Below are 18,995 nucleotides of genomic sequence, written 5' to 3'. Positions count from 1 at the left end.
ACAAAAAAATCCCACATTAAATCTTGAAGTTAACCGGATAAGACAGCGTTGTGTTTCACAGTAAAGGCCTCAGAGAGTTGTTGCTAACCAAATTCCATCTTGTATGGCCACTCAGCATCTTATGATGTTTTGTAACCTGCCACTACAAAGAAGCAGTGAAACAGTTTCTGTTTTAGCGCACATACACTGTGTGCTGAACAGTATAAGGGCAATAAAGTGATGGTACAGAAATCTGCATCTGGTCAGAAGGAAAAGCACGCACACTTGGAAGACTTGGCCAGATTTTTACAAAATTATTGGCTGACAGTGGACAGATGAAAGGATGTGGATGGTCACACCCTCGTGCAGTAAAGACGGCGTTCGGTTCATTGAATACACAAAACCAAACACACAAAAGACACAATAAGACAGCTGATCAGTTTGCTTCACTGACTCATCTTTTTTTTTTTTTTTTTGCCTGTCCCGTTTGGATCTTTAGCCATCAGAATTGTTGTCTGAAGGCCAAGAAAGATGCCAAGCGGCTTTACTTTACCAATTGGATCATCACGGTCTTGCGTTTGGGCCATTTGATTGACCTTTATTATAATTATATATTTATTTGATTTGATTTTTGGTTGTTACAGATGGGACAGACATGACTGGGGGATAGGACAGGGAGAAAGAATGAAAGAAAGAGAGGGGGAGAAAAAAAATAGAGGGGAGAAGAGACGGTGAGAAAGGGGGGAAGAAAAAAAGAAAAACAAACAAAACACCTGGATCACCTGTATGGAGATAAGAAAAAACAGAAGAGAAAACAAACAAGAAAGAGCAACATAATAAATATAGCACCATCACAATAAAACAGCTAACAGTAGATAACAGTAGATACCAAATATTAGATGTTATGTTACAGCACGCAAGATCGACAGCGCACAATGTGCTTTCAGGCAGCAGCCAAGAAAGGTGTAGTTTGTGTCTGTGCTGGCTTTCAGTTGTGCTGTTTCTCTTGCCCAGCCATGCACACACAGACACTGTGCTACACTTACACAGTGAGACAGATGCTCACAGAGACGTCCAGATACATTTTGTCCTTGCTGGAGGTCATCTTGTGTGTGTTTTTTGGCCCACTGTGGCCTCACACCGAGCTCCTGCTGTTTTTTGAACACTTTAACAGCTAACAACTTTTAGCTTCCTGTTGAACACACTTAAGTGGTCACTCACTTCCTGTGCCCTGGGCAATAAGAGACGTTTTGTGTTTTATAATTTATTGATATGTTTGATCCTTTCTGACCTGCGTTAATGAAGCAGTCATTAGAGCACCATGTCCGCTATAATAGTTCTGTAGTTTGTAGAGGTGGGAATCACCATACACCCCACGATACGATATTATCACAATACTTAACTCACGATACGATATTATTGCGATTTTTTTTTAAATATATTTTTGCAATATTCTGGGTATTGCAATACAATATTTTGTGATTTATCACATATTTTTTCTACTGCAGATTTTGTCCATAAAGGTAAACTTTATCATTATTCATTTTATTTTAATAATAAAGTCTCACACTCAGTCTTTCTCTCATGTCAGTCAGTTTTATTGCTGACAAAGTGAACGGTTTGTATAACAGTCTAGTAACCAACTTAACTGAACGTAACTATCTGGTACAATTATAGCTTATAATAAAATATAATTTTACATTAAATAAAAAAGTTTTAAATTTAAATAAAATAAAACATTTCTTAAATTAAAATAAGTAAACTGTCCTGTTTGTTGCTGCCCTAAAAAGTTAAACACATTTGGACAGTGAAGCAATGTCAGCATTCTTGCTCAGAAAAAGGAGCTGATCAACATGCTCTGAAGTCAGAGTGCTCCGTTTTGCTGTGACGATGTCTCCAGCGGTTGAGAAGACTCTTTCAGCCGAGACACTAGTACCTGGGATACAAAGGTATCTTTTTGCCAGCGTGGCCAGGAAAGGATAGACTTGCTCATGGGATTTCCACCAGCTTAGTGGGTCTTCTGTGAGTGCCAGTGATGTGACCTCCTGGTATCTTTTCACCTCCTCCTCAGCTGTGGCAGATAATGATTTTGGTGGGGCTCCAACATCACCATAAGTCTGACCAAGCAAGTCTGTTAACCCACGAGACTTCCTCATCTTGGCTGGTATGAGAGGGGGTCTGGGATTTTGTTCAGTCTCGTCGGGTTTCTCATGATGTTCATGGGCTTCTGGCTCACAGATGGGCTGCTGCCTCTTTTCTTCCTGTAGAAAACCCACACACATACAGAGAGAGGGAGAAAATAAATATTTCATATCTTTTAGTATGCAGTAATATGTTAGCAAATTATAATTAATGTATTTAATTGTTAAATAGAATATTACCAATATGACAAAAATATCACCGATCTACTAATACTGTAAGTTATTTAAATTATAACACCAGAATGTTTGCTTACCTGAAGGGTTATAGCCTCAGCAACCACTCTGGCATAGGTTTCCTGTCTTTCCTCCAGTGACAGGAATGGCAGGGTTTTAAAGCGTGGGTCGAGAGCTGATGCTGTGTAGAGGGTGTTCCTCTCGACTGTGCTGGCATATCTCTTCTTAAGATCTTGACTGATACTTTGCTTGATGTTTCTGACCAGTGCTGTGTCACCAATGTTGTCTTGGGTGTCGTGCAACAGCTGTGCTAGCAGCGGTGCTACGAGAGACAGAGTAGGATTCTTTTCCTCAGACATCACAGTAGTCGCGACTTGCATTGACTTCAAGGCCCGGACAATTTCTTCAGTGTTCCCAATATCCGTCTCATTTAGAGTAAAGATATGTGCTACTCTTTCTGACTTCGGGAGACAGCAGCGCTGCACAAATTGCAGGTTGTTGTTCAAGGAAACGCTGGAGCATGTCATAAGCACTGTTCCATCTCGTGCAGACGTCGGTCTTGAGCTTGTGAGTCGGGAGCTGTAACATTTTCTGTTTTTGCTCCAGAGTGTGGTTTGCCACTGTGCTTCTATTGAAAAACCCAGTTATGCGCCGCACTCTCCCCAAGACCCTGGCTACTGCAGGCAGGTTTAAGGCTCGTTGTGATGCCAGATTGAGCGTATGGGCGAAACACTTCACATGCAGGTATCCCGCTAGCTGAGTGGCAATTGTCATATTAGAAGCATTGTCGGTGACAACCACAAGATTTTTGTCGGCAATCCCCCATTCCTGTGCTGCATTTTGCAGGAGATTTGCAATGTTCGCTCCGGTGTGACTTTCATGTAATGTTCGAGTTTGGAGAACGTAAGACAGCAGTTGCCAGTCCGCTGTGAGATAATGAGCTGTTATAGTCACATATGAATCCACAGCCCGCGAGGTCCATGCGTCGCAAGTTAATGCAACCCTTTCTGCTGTGCTCAAACTTTCCTCAACTTTACGCTTCACATCTATGTAGAGATTGGGTACGGCTGTGTCGGCGAAAAAACGTCGTGATGGTATCACATACCTGGGTTCCAGCGTCTTGATCATGTAAGAAAAGCCCTCGTTTTCCACAATGTTGTAAGGACGCAGGTCTTTGCAGATGAAGTACGTGATAGATTGTGTTATTTTCTTAGCTCGCTCTGAATTGGGAGATAGCTTTGCTAAGCTAAGAGCGTCGGTTGATTTTTCAGTGGAGCTGATTCAGAGCTAGCTTTCCCGTCCGCGGTTAATGCTATATTTGGATGGTGCCGTGTAAGATGGGCCCTCATGTTCGTAGTATTCCCAGAGTACTTTATTTTCATACGACACACCTTGCAAATCCCGTGTGTCATATCCATCTCATTTGTTCCATCCTTGTTAAAAAATCCAAAGTACGTCCAGACGTTTGATTTAAACGCAGATGGCGCTTTCCTGATCTCTTTTTCTTCCTCCATCTTTGTTTGATCAATTTTCCCATGTGCTGACCTAACCTCTGCTGACCTCACTAGAGAAAAAGCTCAACCGCACCATCTGGTGGATTGGAAGTTTTTGGAACAAAATATCGATGTCTGCTGTCCCTGTATCGATACATTATTGGCAAACAAAATATCGCGATACTACGCAGTATCGATTTTTTCCCCCACCCCTAGTAGTTTGATGCTTGAGTCGTTGCAGACTTGTTGAAACTCCCTCACCCGTCAAAGCAGCGTCTTTGTTATTCGAGTCCAGCAGATGGCAGTGTTTCACTGTCTGACGGCTGTCTGAAGCTTCAGCTGGATTATTCGTTTGCTATGTTTGCCATGTTACAGAGGGGAGGAAAAACTCCCTTTTAACAGGAATATCTAGACATGAGTGATTACTGCAGTGGGGCACTATCTGTGCTATCTATAAGAAATGTTAGCAACAATAAAACTCTGAGGATCAGGGCTCCATTTCACTCCAGTGTTCAGTGGCATTTTAAAAGAGTGAATACCGTCGCTGAATGTCTTTGTAAAGCAAAAGCACTTTGTTAGCCTTTACAGAGCAAAGCTATGGATCAATGTGCAGTGAAGAAAAATCGAGGTAGCCAGTCTGTCCTTTCCTAACCAATCACAGAGCTCCTTACATTGCACCATGTGGCTAATTTGCGTTTTACTGATATTGCTGGGCTGCTGTCAATCATATCATATATTACAACAGAGCATTGACCTTTAACCTGTTTAATTCATACTGAGTATTTAAAAAAAAATGTATTGTCATAATAAATTCTGCCTCACTGAAACACCATTTTGCATTAGCCTCTATCACCTGACTTGTCACTGATGATATCACTGAGCAGGCGAGCGGTAGCGGCGGGGGGGGGTGTAGGTGAAGCTCGTGAAGAACAAAAATTCTGTACGAGCAGATGCAGTGAGTCCAATAACCAGGGTTAACTGGAAATAAGGTGTTGTAGGTTGGCTTCCACAGTGTAAAGAGACGCTTCTCCCTCATGCTCTAACAGTTGGTAAATCAATTTAGAAGCAGAGTCGATAACGGCCTCCTGAAGCTCCCTAGGTGGGGTGACTGCCGCTGGATCCATATCTGGCTGGTCCGTACTGTCACGGCGGGTAAGGAGAGCCGTGTGAAAATAATAAATGAGGATCCAATCGCAGGCAGTAGTGGAGAAGTGAAGGTGGTTTATTGAACACAAAAATAAATATGGACAAACAGCAAATGGAGCAGGAACTAAACTAGACTGGAAACAACTAAACTACAGAGCACAAACCTGGACAAGAACGAGCAGAGGAGATGGACAGCAGGGAGAACACACGGGTGAGACATGGTGGATACACAGACGGACCAGCAACTACAATGACAGAGGACACGACTTAAATACACAGAGAAACACAGGGGAATTACACACAGGTGGTGGACACAGCTGGGAATAATCAACAAGACGAGACAGAGGTAAAACTGAACACACTCACATGAGACGCAGACCTTCACAATAAAACAGGAACAAGAAACCATCACACTAAGACGCAGACTCGACATTGAGAGAGAGAGACAGAAAATGACACATGGAACTACCGTCTCGCCCCTCCCGGCAGTCTGTATACTTTAAGCTCGGGTAGTTTTTACACAGGATACGGGAGGATTATTGAGAAGAACCTAAGCAAACACGTGACAAGTTTTCAACAGGAATGAATGACAGTAAAAATGTTACCTCACAGATCGTTTTTATGCCATCAGTAATGAGCTGGTTTCAGCTAGACTGGACACACTCAAATGGCAAAGAAGGTTGTGTAGCCTTTTCAGAGAAGATGAAGTGCATTCATGTAAATCAAAATGCATCTTTTAATTGAGGTAGAGGTTTGTCAGAGATATTATTCTCATAATGTACCTTTGTCCCAGCTGATTGCAAAAACCTCTTGTGTACCTCTTTTCAACCACTGGGAGGCGCTACAGCTTCATTCCTTTCACACTAAGGCAGCGGTAGGGAACTCCAGGCCTCGAGGGCGTCCCTGCAGGTTTTAGACGTTCCCTACCCCTGCACTAAGGCCTTTGAAATCTTCATTAACACTGAGCTTGAAATTTCTATCAGTCGAATGCAAAGGAGTCCTGTGGTTGTAGGACAGAGGTAGGGAACGTTAATCTGCCATCATTTAGATTATATGACAACAACCTTCAAATCTGAAGTCTCAGAAATCTGCTTCATGTACAAGTTCCTCCAATAATCAGGGCTAATATCACCAAATTGTACATAAACAGACTTTTACATGTTAAATATTTCTCAAATATGGGGAAAAAAACAATATAAAATACTATATTATTAACAAAATATCTTAAGATACAGCTACAAATTGCTTGAAACATTTGCAACGAAATATATAAAACAGCTTTATTGTCAGTGAGGACAAAGTTATAGTGATGCTGTGCTGGAGTGTTCAAAAGAAGACAGAGACATGAAGTATAAATATTGTATAATATTAAATATAAGAAAGAACAAAGTTATAAAAACATTAATAATTGAAATCTGCAACAATATTCACATAAAGTGTAAAATACAGAGTTAACTGTTTAATAGGTAAAGTTTAGGTCTTGCAGTCGAACAATGATCCCAAACACAGCAGCAAATCTACAGCAGAATAGCTGAAAAGCAAGGTCCAATCAAAGTCCAGACCTCAACCTGGGACATTCAGAGAGCTGTGCTTAAATAAATGCCCACAAACCTCAAAGCAACGTTGTAATGAAGAGTGGGCCAACATTCCTCCACAACAATATGAGAGACTGATAAAGTCAAGCAGAAAACAATTACCTCACATTCGTGCTGCTAGAAGTGTTTCTAGTTATTCACAGGACTGTAGTTTGAATTTAAAGAAATGTGAAAGTGCACTGAAATTAACATAAAGTTATTGCAATTAAAAAAAAATATCAAGAAATCTAAGAGGAAGAAACAATGTAAACCACACAATTTTTTTCCTTATATTCTCCACACGGCAATGCACATAACAGACATAAAATATTTGCATTTATCAATAGAAAATATACAATTTTTCCATAGTCATAGCCAGGCCCGATTACTGCCAAACCTGTGCTGAATCAGTCACTTAAATAGGACCTGTCTGACAAAGTAGAGTAGACCAAAAGATCCTCAAAAACTACACATCATGGCGCAATCCAAGGAAATTCAGAAGCAAATAAGAAACAAAGTAATTGAGATCTCTCAGTCTGGAGATGCAACGTCAAGATGAACAGAATCCAGTTTCTGGGATCCTGAAGGAGAATGTCTGGCCATCTGTTCACGACCACAAGCTGAAGTGCACTTGATCCAAAGCACACCAACAAGTCCACCTCTAAGCAGCTTAAGTAAAACAAAATAAAGACTTTGGAATGGCTTAGCCAAAGTTCATACGTGAATCTGATTGAGGTGCTGTGACCTTGGAAAGGTGGTCCATACTCAAAAACCCTCCAGTGTGGCTGAATTACAACAATTTTGCAAAGATGAGTGGGCAGAAATTCTTCCACCACCTCGTAAAGGACTCATTGCCAGTTATCCCAAACGCTTTATTGCAGATGTTTCTACTCAGGGTGGCCCAACCAGTTATTAGGTTTAGGGGGCAATCACCTTTTCCACACAGGGCCATAATAATGGCCGCCTTAATAATAAATGCCTTGATTTAGGAACTACTTTTAATGTTTACTTGTGCTATTTTGCAAAAAATAAAATCTCTGCAAAAACATCAAAACTGCTGACCGTCTGACCTCAATATGAAATTATTAATCTTTTGACAAAAAACATTTAAATTTGTAAAAAATAAGAAACCATAGAGGAACAAACAATGTTGTTTGCTACGTTCTAACATGGCAATCTAAATAACAGTAATGCAAACATATATATTTATCAATAAAAACAGATCGCCTTTCACTGTTACAAAAGTTAAGTATATCAATGTTTGTTCAGCTTTCATAAATGTAAGTTTATAAGTACATTGTACATTTTTTGGTAAAGTCCAACTTCTTTTAATACATGCAACACATTTCAGAACATTTGGGACAGAGACAACAAAAGACTGGAAATACTTCGTAAAAATCTGGTGAAACACTTTAAAGCCAGTGGGATTAAATGGGAGACATAAAATTTAATACTAGACAAAGACCGATTGAATCATGAAGCAAAGAATTAATAACTAAATCACAAGTAGAAAATGTTATGCAGATATTATTGGATAGATTTTGGTGTAGAAAAAAATGACAAGAAATCAAAAATGAAAGTTATCTGGTCTTTTTCTTTAAAGAGTAGCCTACTGCAGAGCAGCTACACTGACAAAGACCATCATCACCAATACTGCAGCTAATACAATGATCCAGGAGGAAACTTGAAAAAGCAGGAAAAATGTGACACTGATCAAAATGAATACATCAATTATTGATCAAAGAGAAAATGCATACTACCACAATGCATTGTTATTGCATCTCAGTTTCTCACCATCACTGATAATCTGACGTCTGCTGGACCTCAGGAATCGTCTCCATCACCTCTCTGTGAGGAGCAGAGAGCACTCGTGCTGCACATCCCACCTGTGTGCTGTGTTTACGTGAACCTGAGAGCACAGCTGTAGTGGTGACAGTGAATGTAGCGTTGGTGTTGGACACACTGACAGTGTTGTACTGTGAGAAGCTGAGGTCTTGTTGTGAGACACTCAGTGTTACAGTGGGAGCAGGTCGACCAGTGGCTGAACAGGAAACAACCCACTCTTCAGTAGAGTTTGACTCTCTGACATCAACAACAGGTTCATGCAGCTCTGTGAAGGATCAGGAGATATAAAATAAGGAGTATATTGTTAAAGATACATTGACTTCTAACACATGTAACGCATTAAGGTAAAATTTCTTACCATAAGGATGTGTTACACGATTTATAAACCCCAGTTTGTTAATTATTTGTTCATTATTCATAACTATATACTTAATTTTTTAAAAATTAAGTGTTTTTGGTCAAATGGAATTTCTTTTTGGGTAATTTTAGCCCTCTGCCAAAATGTTTTAACCTTTCTGTCTCTAACAGTAAAACATCGTTCCTTTATCTTCTGTGTCTGGTGTGTTGGTCAGGATTAGCTAGCTTGGCAAAAAGTTCACATTAAACAATTAAAGTGTGTTACTGTGAGGTGTGTGTTCGTACTATGAGTCACAGCTCGAGTTTTCTTGCGGGTGAAGGTTTTTCACCTCGCTGTCATTCTTGCATAAAAGTGTTTGACCCCTTCAGAAAAAAAAACGAAATTTGGGATTATTTTTTGTTTTGTTCATTGTGTGTATTTGTTTCTACTTTTTACTTTTTCTTTTACTGTGTACAGCACTTTGGTCAACCTGTGTTGTTTTTAGACATGGTTATTGATTGATTGATTGATTGATTGATTGATTGATTGAATGATTGATATGTCTTTAATTAAAATACAGCCTACTCCACATCCTCCAAGTTACAGAGAAGAGGAACCATCTGGGGTGAACTTGTGCACTTGGTATTGGCTGTCATGGTCCCTGTGCCTCTCCGGCTCGCTCATGTTGGCCACAGGTTTGTTTTGTTTTCTCTCCTGCTTCCCTGGGTGGAGCTCATTGTGGGCTCTCACCCTTGGCCCACGCATCTGTGGTGATTTCTACACCTGTTGCTGATCAGGCGGCGTCCCCCTTGCCTATTTAACGCTGCGGCACGGAGTATTCGGCACTGGAATGTTGAACCTCCCATGTTCGTGCTCTCAGCTCTCCTAAGACAAACTCTCTCAGTGTTGTGTGGCGTATTGATCTAATTGGACTCTTTGTGTTTAGATCTCCCCGGAACTGGTGGCAGACCCTGACCTGTGATCCCTGTGTGTGTCAACATAAGTGGAAATTGGAGCGAGAGTGGCTGTGGAGAAGCGAGTGTGCGTAAGAAGAGGAGTGGCGGAGTTTGGGCCGAGTGGAGAGCGAGTGTGGATTCCTTCCCCTGGAGCCCTGAAGCCCTGCCCCATTCACTGTATATACACATCACTGTGGTTTCCCTCTGTGTTAATAAATTGTCAACCCTTTGCTTGCCAGAACGCTGCCTGCGTCTGAATCCATCTGTTAGCCCTGACATTGGATACCTGGAAATCAGTGACGGGACCATTAATGCTTAAACTTGTACACAGGTTTGAGAGCAACCACCCAAAAGCTTTTGCTAATAAACACTAGTCTGTGTTTGTGATGCAAATGTTTCTGGCTGTGTTAACAAACATTTAGTAAGGTGAGTGAGGAATATTAATACTTATTATTAGATCATTAGCAGACTGTAGAACTTGACTGCATGCCAAGGTGGCAGTTCAGCCATTTGATTCATGTTGCAGCAGCTCATGAGTGAATGAACATCGTGTAATAAAAGTACTTCTAGAAGTACATTTTTGCAAAAACGTACATTGTGGAGGAATGTAGGGAAGACACGAGGGAGCCCAATATTTTACTCAAACATTAATCGCTGCATCACACAACTGAACATTCAAAGCGCCAAAACCTAACCCTCTCACTTCCCGTTACACTGGGTACGAGTGGAGCTACCTGGTGGTATTTACTTACATTTATTTAAATTTACTTGAGTAGGGTAGAGTCATGCTAATGACCTAATAATTTTATTCAGGTGTGTTGCAGCAGAGATACATTTAAAAGCTTCAGGACGCTGGCTCTCAAGGCCTGGAGTTTGACACCCCTGCTTTACACAAAGATGGGTTAAATCACAGTGCAAAAAATGAATGAATAAATGAAATATAAAAAATAAATGATTATTAAATAGTCTTACACATCAATGTCATTGGTTGACTTTTGAAGTATTTGAATCCTTATTTGGTTCCCTGAGTGAGAGAAGGATTAAAACACTTTAAAATCAGTACTGAAAATATGTGCAGACATTACTAGATAGATTTAGGGTTAGAATCAATAAATCACTATCATGTTAATAAGATAAGACACATTACAAAACGACATACTAGAAAGTGAAAAGGTAACTTTTCTTCAAGCAGCATAGTGGAGCAACAGAAAAAGACAAACCCCAACACCAGCACTGCTGCAGCTATTACAGTGATTGAGGGAAAATCTGTGAAAAAAACAGAAAAAAGTGACGCTGACCAACAATAATACATCACTCATGAAGTACTGAAGTCATTGTTATTAGATCCCAGTCAAATTTACCCAAGTATCATCCGTCTCTAGTCTAGTCTGTGGTATACAGAAAGAGTTTCTCACCACCAACAGATGTTTTTTGGACCTCAGGAATCGTCTCCATCACCTCTCTGTGAGGAGCAGAGAGCACTCGTGCTGCACATCCCACCTGTGTGCTGTGTTTACATGAACCTGAGAGCACAGCTGTAGTGGTGACAGTGAATGTAGCGTTGGTGTTGGACACACTGACAGTGTTGTACTGTGAGAAGCTGAGGTCTTGTTGTGAGACACTGAGTGTTACAGTGGGAGCAGGTCGACCAGTGGCTGAACAGGAAACAACCCACTCTTCAGTAGAGTTTGACTCTCTGACATCAACAACAGGTTCATGCAGCTCTGTGAAGGATCAGGAAATATGTTATAAGGACCATGTTGTCAAGAATAAACCAGCTTCTGGTGCATTTAATCACATTAAGGTAAAAGTTCTTACCATAGACTTGGAGGCAGGGTCTACCTGTGAAGGAGCCTTCAGGATAAGTGTTAAACAGACAGTGATAGCATCCTTCATCCTGCTCCGTCACATTCCTGATGACTATGGAGCAGTTCTGTAGTTCAGTGTATTTAAACTTGACTTTATCGTTAAAGCCATCATTCACTCTCTGACCATAGTACTTGCTGTAGGTGGCAACATTTGTCTCCACATCACGTGAGATTTTCTGCCATGTGACCTGAACGACGTCTTTAGTGTCCAAGAGCTGACAGCTGAATTCAGCATCTTCTCCCACTGCTGCCAGCACAGTCTGCTGTGCTTGGACCACTGCTGTTAGAGCTGCATGGAGAAAAACATGCGTTAGAGATGTGGAACTGAGAGGTATTGATGGGAAGGATTAAAAAATAATTCGGGTCATGGAGTAGTCTGTGTTTTAGGCTCAAACAAATTGACATATGGGTACCACTTAAATGTGATGTAGACTATAAATATAAACCTGACACTCATTGTTTCATACTGTATGTTTCAGGTACATTTTCTATAATCTATAAAAAGTAACACAATTCAGTTAGCTACCAACTAAACAAAGAAAGTCAGATAGATGTACAGATCATGTTTATATTGGTTCTGTTGGTCCATGACCAATTCTGGAGGTCTGTACTGCATTTGAACTTTTTCAACAATTTGGAGGTCCAACCATGATTTAAGCTGGACATCAATATGGCGTTCAACATTAGAACCTTGGACTTGATGTATATTTTTTGGACATCATGTAGATATCTATGACAAGTGCAGGGAATTTAAAGGTTTAATTGAGGTCATATTTTTATTTACAAAATATCAATATTGGGGTTACAAAACAATCCCTTCAGTGGACCAAAAATGAATTATAAAACCCATCACTTCAACATAACCAATACCAGGACTGGTATTGACTGGTAACTCGTGCTACTGTAGAAATTCCCATTGATTTTCTACATTTTCCCAGAGGCCTCCCCTTCTGTGGATTACTGGTATGTTATTTATTAATTTGTGCCTCAATTATTTCAGATCAGTTATTTCACTGGGGAAGCCCTATATTGCCCACTTCCTAATTTCAGCACTGTTTGATCTTTCTCTTTAGCATGTATGTAACTTTGGTTTGTTGAGATTTTGGCATTACTTCTGTCATAAACATTCTCTCTCAGACATAACTGACTAAGATTTCTGTGGTTACCCAGAACATTTTAATAGACTTTTTGTAATCAATCAAGTCTTCAAGCCCTTCTTTTTAAAATAGTGTATAAACCGTATGTATGTGTGAAAGACTGTTAATGTTTTGATAAATTGTTTATTTTAGAACAATTGGTGAGTGTGTTTAGCCACTTCACACTACTACACTTTGCTCTAAACTACATTCCTTCTCTGAACAGTATATATGTGAATGGACTGACGGATCTTTTAATTTCAAATGTTAAATAATTGTCAGTAAACTACTTATGACCTGAACTCCGTCTCTGTCTAATGGAAATGAGTGCCTTCTTGTTTTTAACTACATTGGGGTTGTGAAACGTCTTTTACATTGTAGGCCACATACAACCCAATTTTTGTTAATTTACCAACCATACATACATAACACACAAACATGTGGTTTATCTATTGCTTTCATCGTAATATGAATAGGCATGGGGCAACCTTTAACAAAACAGTCTAAAGCTGTTTTCACACAGCTCTCAAAACAGTCTCATTAATCTGAATGATGAACAACTCAACACAGAAAGTTGATTTTGTTCTTTTTTATTAGGCTGAGTGTTCAGTGGGAGAAACGTTTTGTCACTCATTCAAACAAAATCTAAACTCTTCAGTAATTGTATCTCCCTCTAATTCTGTCTAAAGACAATCTCTTTGTCACTTCAGAGAAAAGTTCTCACATTTTAGGATCAATTTTTAATTATTACGAGTGAAGGTTCTTGTTTTCTTTTTTTTTTCTCTTGTCACAATAAATAACTTTGAAAAACAAAAACAACAATACGGAATAAAACTTACCTTTTGAAAAGGCCATAAAAAGAAAAAACAAACACAGAATCCCACAGTTTGACATGGTGCACGTCTCTGTGTCCCCACTGGCTATTGTACCACGTATTGAAACAACGTCGTACAATAGCCAAATTATTGAAAACTCAAATGTCCACGAAGGAAGGAAGAATCTCCCTTCCTTGTGGGACATTCCAAGGCGTGTTAGAATGATCAACTGTACCAAGTAAAGTACAAAAACTTCCCAGTGCAGAGTTTCATCAGTGTTTTAATCAGCAAACTCAATCATTTTTTTCTGCATTTTGAAAATTCAGTAAAGCTGTAGGTGTCAACATTTGTCTCCACATCTTGTAAGATTTTCTGCCATGTGACCTGAAGGATGTATTTAGTCTCCGAGAGCTGACAGCTGAATTCAGCATCTTCTCCCACTGCAACCAGCACAGTCTGCTGTGCTTGTATCACTGTTGTTAGAGCTGCACAAACAAAATAAGAGGCTTTCATAGTCCGTGTTTTATGTTTCATTTAAAAAAAACAACAACAACTACATAACAGAATTCACTGAGGTACATACTGAACTTACAGGACAGAAACAAAGTACCAATCCTATTGCAGTAGTATATCTCCAGTAACAATACCAGCATTGGTATCAATACTATTGATAACTGCATCAATCTGCCCACATCTAACTCGTGCTATTGTAGAAATTCCCTGTGAACTTATACATTTTCTCAGAAGCCTTCCCTCCGCGCATTACTGGTATGTTATTTATTATTTTGTGCTCCAAGTTCAGTTATTTCACTGGGGAAGCCCCGTAATGCCCACTTCTTCATTTCAGTACTGGTTGATCTTTCCCTTTAACATGTATGTAACTTTGGCTTGTTGAGATTTTAGCATTACTTCTGTCACCAACATTTTAATGCTATCTTTACTCTGTTATAATCATCTCTCTGTCTCAGGCATAACTGACTGAGATTTCTTTGGAAAAGTTCTCACATTTATGACCTTTTTAGGAGCTTCTTGTTTTGTTTTGTTTTCCTGTCACAATAAATAACTTAAAAAACCAAAAATGACAATATGGAATAAAACTTACCTTTTCAAGAGGCCATTAGAAAAACTAACAAATGTATAATCCCACAGTCTGACATGTTGCACCATTTGCCATGTCTGTCCCCTCACTGGCTATTATACAATGCATAGAAACAAATTAGAGAATTTCACTTAGTCCCTTCCTTGTGGAAATTCCCAGCTGTGAAATAAACACAAAGTAAAGTACAAAAACTTCCCAGTGCAGTAGAGTGTCATCTGTGCATTCCTTGCAGGGCTGAAATCTTTTAATCATCCATCTAAATCGTTATTTTTCTGCATTTTGAGAATTCAGTAAAGCCTCTTCGTCGCTTGGTAATTTTAATTTTTTAGTACCTGCTACTCGTATCAGAAGCTAAGTTGCTCTTGGATGAATAAGTCACATAAATAATATATTTAAAAATAAATAAATAAATATGTATGTAGTTAATTCTCTGCCCCCTTTAATGGGTCGCCAAAGCAGATCACCTGCCTGAATTTCACCCCATCCATCCTCTGCCACACCAACCCTCTGCATGTCCTTTACTACATCCATGTATCTTCTCTGAGGTCTTCCTCTTTTCCTCCTTCCAGGCAGCTTCAGCTCCAACACATTCACCCTCCCTCCTCTGCTCATGTCAAAAAGAACATAAAGTCACGTGTCTGACCACCACCATCACTTTCAGCTCTCTGCTCTTCTGCTCTTTCACATAGTTACAGATATAGCTGACCTCTCAGGTGGAGGCAGTATTCATGCAGAGGAGAGTTGCTTTACTACCAACTAATACACCATGTATGTTAGATGGGCAGAAAAATGGCATCCAAGAAAGTAACAAGTTCTAATAGTGACCAGTAGAAAACCACCACACTCACACTGAAAATAAGGTGCACAAGATTTATTTTTCCTCCAAGGCCCAAAGCTGCCCAAATTATTAGCCTGGTTACAAACAGGAAAAGGTGGTCACTAAGAAGAACAAGCAGCCAAGCACATACAAATTTTGCATCTTCCTGAGAAAGACTTTCCAACCACCTTATCAGACCTTGTGTTGTTAGAGAATGGGTTTCCACACCAGATCCTGGGAGTTCAACTCTCAAGCTCTTCTTCTTCAAGTCTTGAACTCCTCTCATTGGTTACCTGTGAATTCCAGAATAGGGTGTTGCTCCTTGAACTCAGCACACCAAAAGTTTCCAATCCAGTCTTTTTATCACAACAAGTCCACATAAATCCTGATTAAAACGAGTCCTCCCTCCAGTGTCATTTGATTATTTTAAAAGGAAAAGCTTCCAGGCCAGGTTAAAACGATTTTCCTTTGAAATGTTCATTTCTCTAACTGGAGTCTCCAATTTTAACTGGCTTCCCTTCTGCAACTGTGATCTTTCGATCCATCTGTATAAATCTGTAAATAGTCACTGTACCACTCTATTATAAAATTCTTGACAAATATCTGTTGTAATTCTTCTATTCTTAATACTTAATAAATGGTAAAGCATTTAATACTTTAAATGTTCTAGCTCTATTATCCCCAACCCACCCAAAACTATTTTTAAAATCTTTTCTCTTTCCCAACAATTCTCTAACACTTTCTTAACAGGATGACTTTTATTATGACCTGTATCCAATTGTTAACTATTAACTAGTTGTCTTCTAATATATAGTGGACTTTCTTCTGATTCTACTTGTAAAGCACACATTGGCATTGTTTTAACTGCCCTTAAGCAAAGTCTCAGTGCTTGAGCTTGGATAACATCCAAATTTTTTAGCCAATTTTTATCCACTGACCCATATACTACATGTCCAAAATCTATTCTTGAGCAAATTAACGTGACAGACCATTTGTCAACCCTGCTAAACATGTTATAATATTAAGTACCTTTTTACTTTTCCCCATAATGTGCTCTGTGATTTTTTTCAAGTTAATATCTTATTAAAAACTACACCCAAAAAATAGATTGTTTATTAATCTGTATCATCTTCATAATCATATCATCTTCCAGACCTAAAAGAGGATCCATTGTCATCTACTTCTACAATAAATGGCTTATGGCTCTCTGGGTGAATCAGAACTGGAGCAGATGAAAACAAGTCTTTGAGTTTGGCAAAAGCTCTATCAGCTTCGTGAGACCAGGTGAAGGGGAGCTTTGTGGAGTTAAGTCGTGTGAGTGTGCTGCTGCTACCTGACTGTAGTTGTGGATGAAGCACCGGTAGAAGTTAGCTATACAGCGGTCCCTCGTTTATCGCAGTAGTTACGTTCTAAAACCAACCCGCGATAGGTGAAATATAGAAAGTAGCTAACTTAATTTGGCTGTAAAACCCCTCACTGCACACTTTATACACTTTTCTCCGACAGGCTCGAACATTTCCACACTTCTCTCTCTTGTTTAAACACTCTCAAAGTTCAAAATTTCGTAGAAAAATAACTCCAGTATTACAAAATAAAGCCAAAGGCACCCGCAGTGGCCTTTGACAATGCAAAACGTTCCATCGACTTTTTGACAATAGGACATACATCACAATAAGAATAAAATGTGTAGCTGCTTCAGTGTTTCTGTCAATTTGTGCAGATCTTGACTCGTCAGTAATGTTTGTAGGCTGAGTGCATTTTAAAAACAATTTGTGCAAACTGCACTACAAGGTGGAATATTTGCAAAATCAAGATTACCTCATGATATTTTGTCTCAAAAATTAACCCTATGAATATGTCAGTGCCATTAGAATGTAATTATTGTCTCACCAACATTTTAACATTAGACATGTAATTTTAACAGCCTCTGTAAACTAATATCCTGGCTTGCTCGAGGCTGCCGATTTCTCTGACACTTTCAATCAAAATACAATTTCAGACTGATGTGGGCCAAAGCCTAGCATAGCCTGTAACGTTATTATGAGGGACAAATTTTACGAGTTAACTTGGCTTTAAGTGACTTACAGGTTTCTTTGAAAAATACTTTCTTATATCCAGGTTCTTCCTTTTTGCTGCCGTCCTCCTCTCCTCCTTGCGCGGACCTGCAAGGAGGAGAGGAGCTTGCCGCTGCTAAAACTAAACAGAGCTCCCTGAAAAAGAGGCAAAGCCCAACAGGAACTGTTGTGTTTCTCCATTACCCTTTTCCTTAAGAGACTGTCAATACAAAGCATAAGAGAGGTTAACTCTTCAAAGGTCATAGTCTCATCCCGAGAAGCGAGTGAATCCCTCTTAGTCTGAATTAGTATTTGAATGTATACTCCTGCAATGCTCGATCCAGCCAACCCACCTCTGCTGCAGCTGACCATAAATTTTTGAGGTAATCCGCCGCACTTCTTTTTCTTTTGTCCCTAGCTGGGGATTGGCAGGGGAGGTTGTCAACAAAGCCAATACGTCACTGTGGGTGCAGTAGGGTTTCCATCTTGATCAATGATGCACTTCCAGGCCTTGTGGTCTCTAGCCTTCACCTTTGCTTGCTCGAGGGTTAGATGTCGTTGTTTAAGATCGTCTCCAATTTGCTTGATCCAAGTCTTCTTGAGCGCATCATGCTTGATTCTCCAGTGAGCGGGGTTCTACTGGATCAAAAGGTGATATGGTAGGCAATGGTTGCTTATGTGGCAGATGTGGCCAAACCATTGCAGTGGTTGCTTCCTAATCAGCTCTTCCATTGAGGGCTGCTGGTGACATTGGCTACGTATCACGCTGTTGCTGAGACGATCACGGAGGGACACTCCCAGAATCTGACGCAAACAGCACATTTGGAAGACCTCGAGCTTAATCCGCCATCCTTAATCCGCCAGTCTTCTTTAATTCCTCCAAAAACTCATCACACGAGCAGAACTGGAGTGGACGAGAAGAGAGATAAGCCTGAGCCCATAACAGAGGTTCTACCCTGCAGTGTTCCAATCAGGTAGGAAACTTTGGTGGTTTCATTGGGAAACGATCAGGGAGAGCAGCTGAATACAAATCCCCCACAACTACCCGGCTCCCTGCAAAAGGATCATTACACATGCCAAAAGGCATAACCGTGTACTGCAGGAAGTGGTCGAGCATTACAAAAGCTGAAATTATAATTCATGTTGGCAGTAATGACACCCGTTTATGTCAATCGGAAGTCACTAAAATCAGTCTTGAATTGGTGTGCAACTTTGCCAAAATAATGTCGGACTCTGTAGTTTTCTCTGGTTTCCTCCCCAGTCGGACCAGTAGTGACATGTTTAGCCGCATGTTCTCCTTAAATTGCTGCCTGTCTGAGTGGTGTCCAAAAAACAATGTGGGCTTCATAGATAATTGGGAAACCTTCTGGAGGAAACCGGGTCTTGTTAAGAGAGATGGCATCCATCCCAGCTGGATGGAGCAGCTCTCATTTTTAGAAATCTCAAAGTCTGGCCAAATTATTAAATCCCACAAAATGTGACTATTCAGAGTTGGGACCAG

At 40.0% G+C, this 18,995-nt stretch overlaps 1 protein-coding gene across 1 annotated transcript; it reads right to left on the bottom strand.

Annotated features, from left to right (window-relative positions):
- Window positions 1-8,176: 8,176 nt before the first annotated feature.
- On the bottom strand, window positions 8,177-13,603 carry LOC146607086 (OX-2 membrane glycoprotein-like). Its single transcript, XM_085349154.1, has 4 exons — window positions 13,549-13,603; window positions 11,524-11,862; window positions 8,374-8,677; window positions 8,177-8,249 (listed from the first exon to the last, which is right to left on the bottom strand). Exons 1-4 carry the CDS (start codon window positions 13,601-13,603, stop codon window positions 8,177-8,179), a joined length of 771 nt encoding a protein of 256 aa, XP_085205280.1.
- Between the last annotated feature and the right edge of the window lie 5,392 nt (window positions 13,604-18,995).

The sequence above is a fragment of the Diplotaxodon limnothrissa genome, unplaced genomic scaffold (genome assembly GCF_057381915.1).
Source record: "Diplotaxodon limnothrissa isolate DT_005_m unplaced genomic scaffold, D_limnothrissa_male_GT1.1 unmapped_scaffold_1, whole genome shotgun sequence".
NCBI lineage: Eukaryota > Metazoa > Chordata > Actinopteri > Cichliformes > Cichlidae > Diplotaxodon > Diplotaxodon limnothrissa.
Note: the sequence above shows the minus strand (reverse complement) of the source record. Positions and strands in the feature narration are given on the sequence as shown.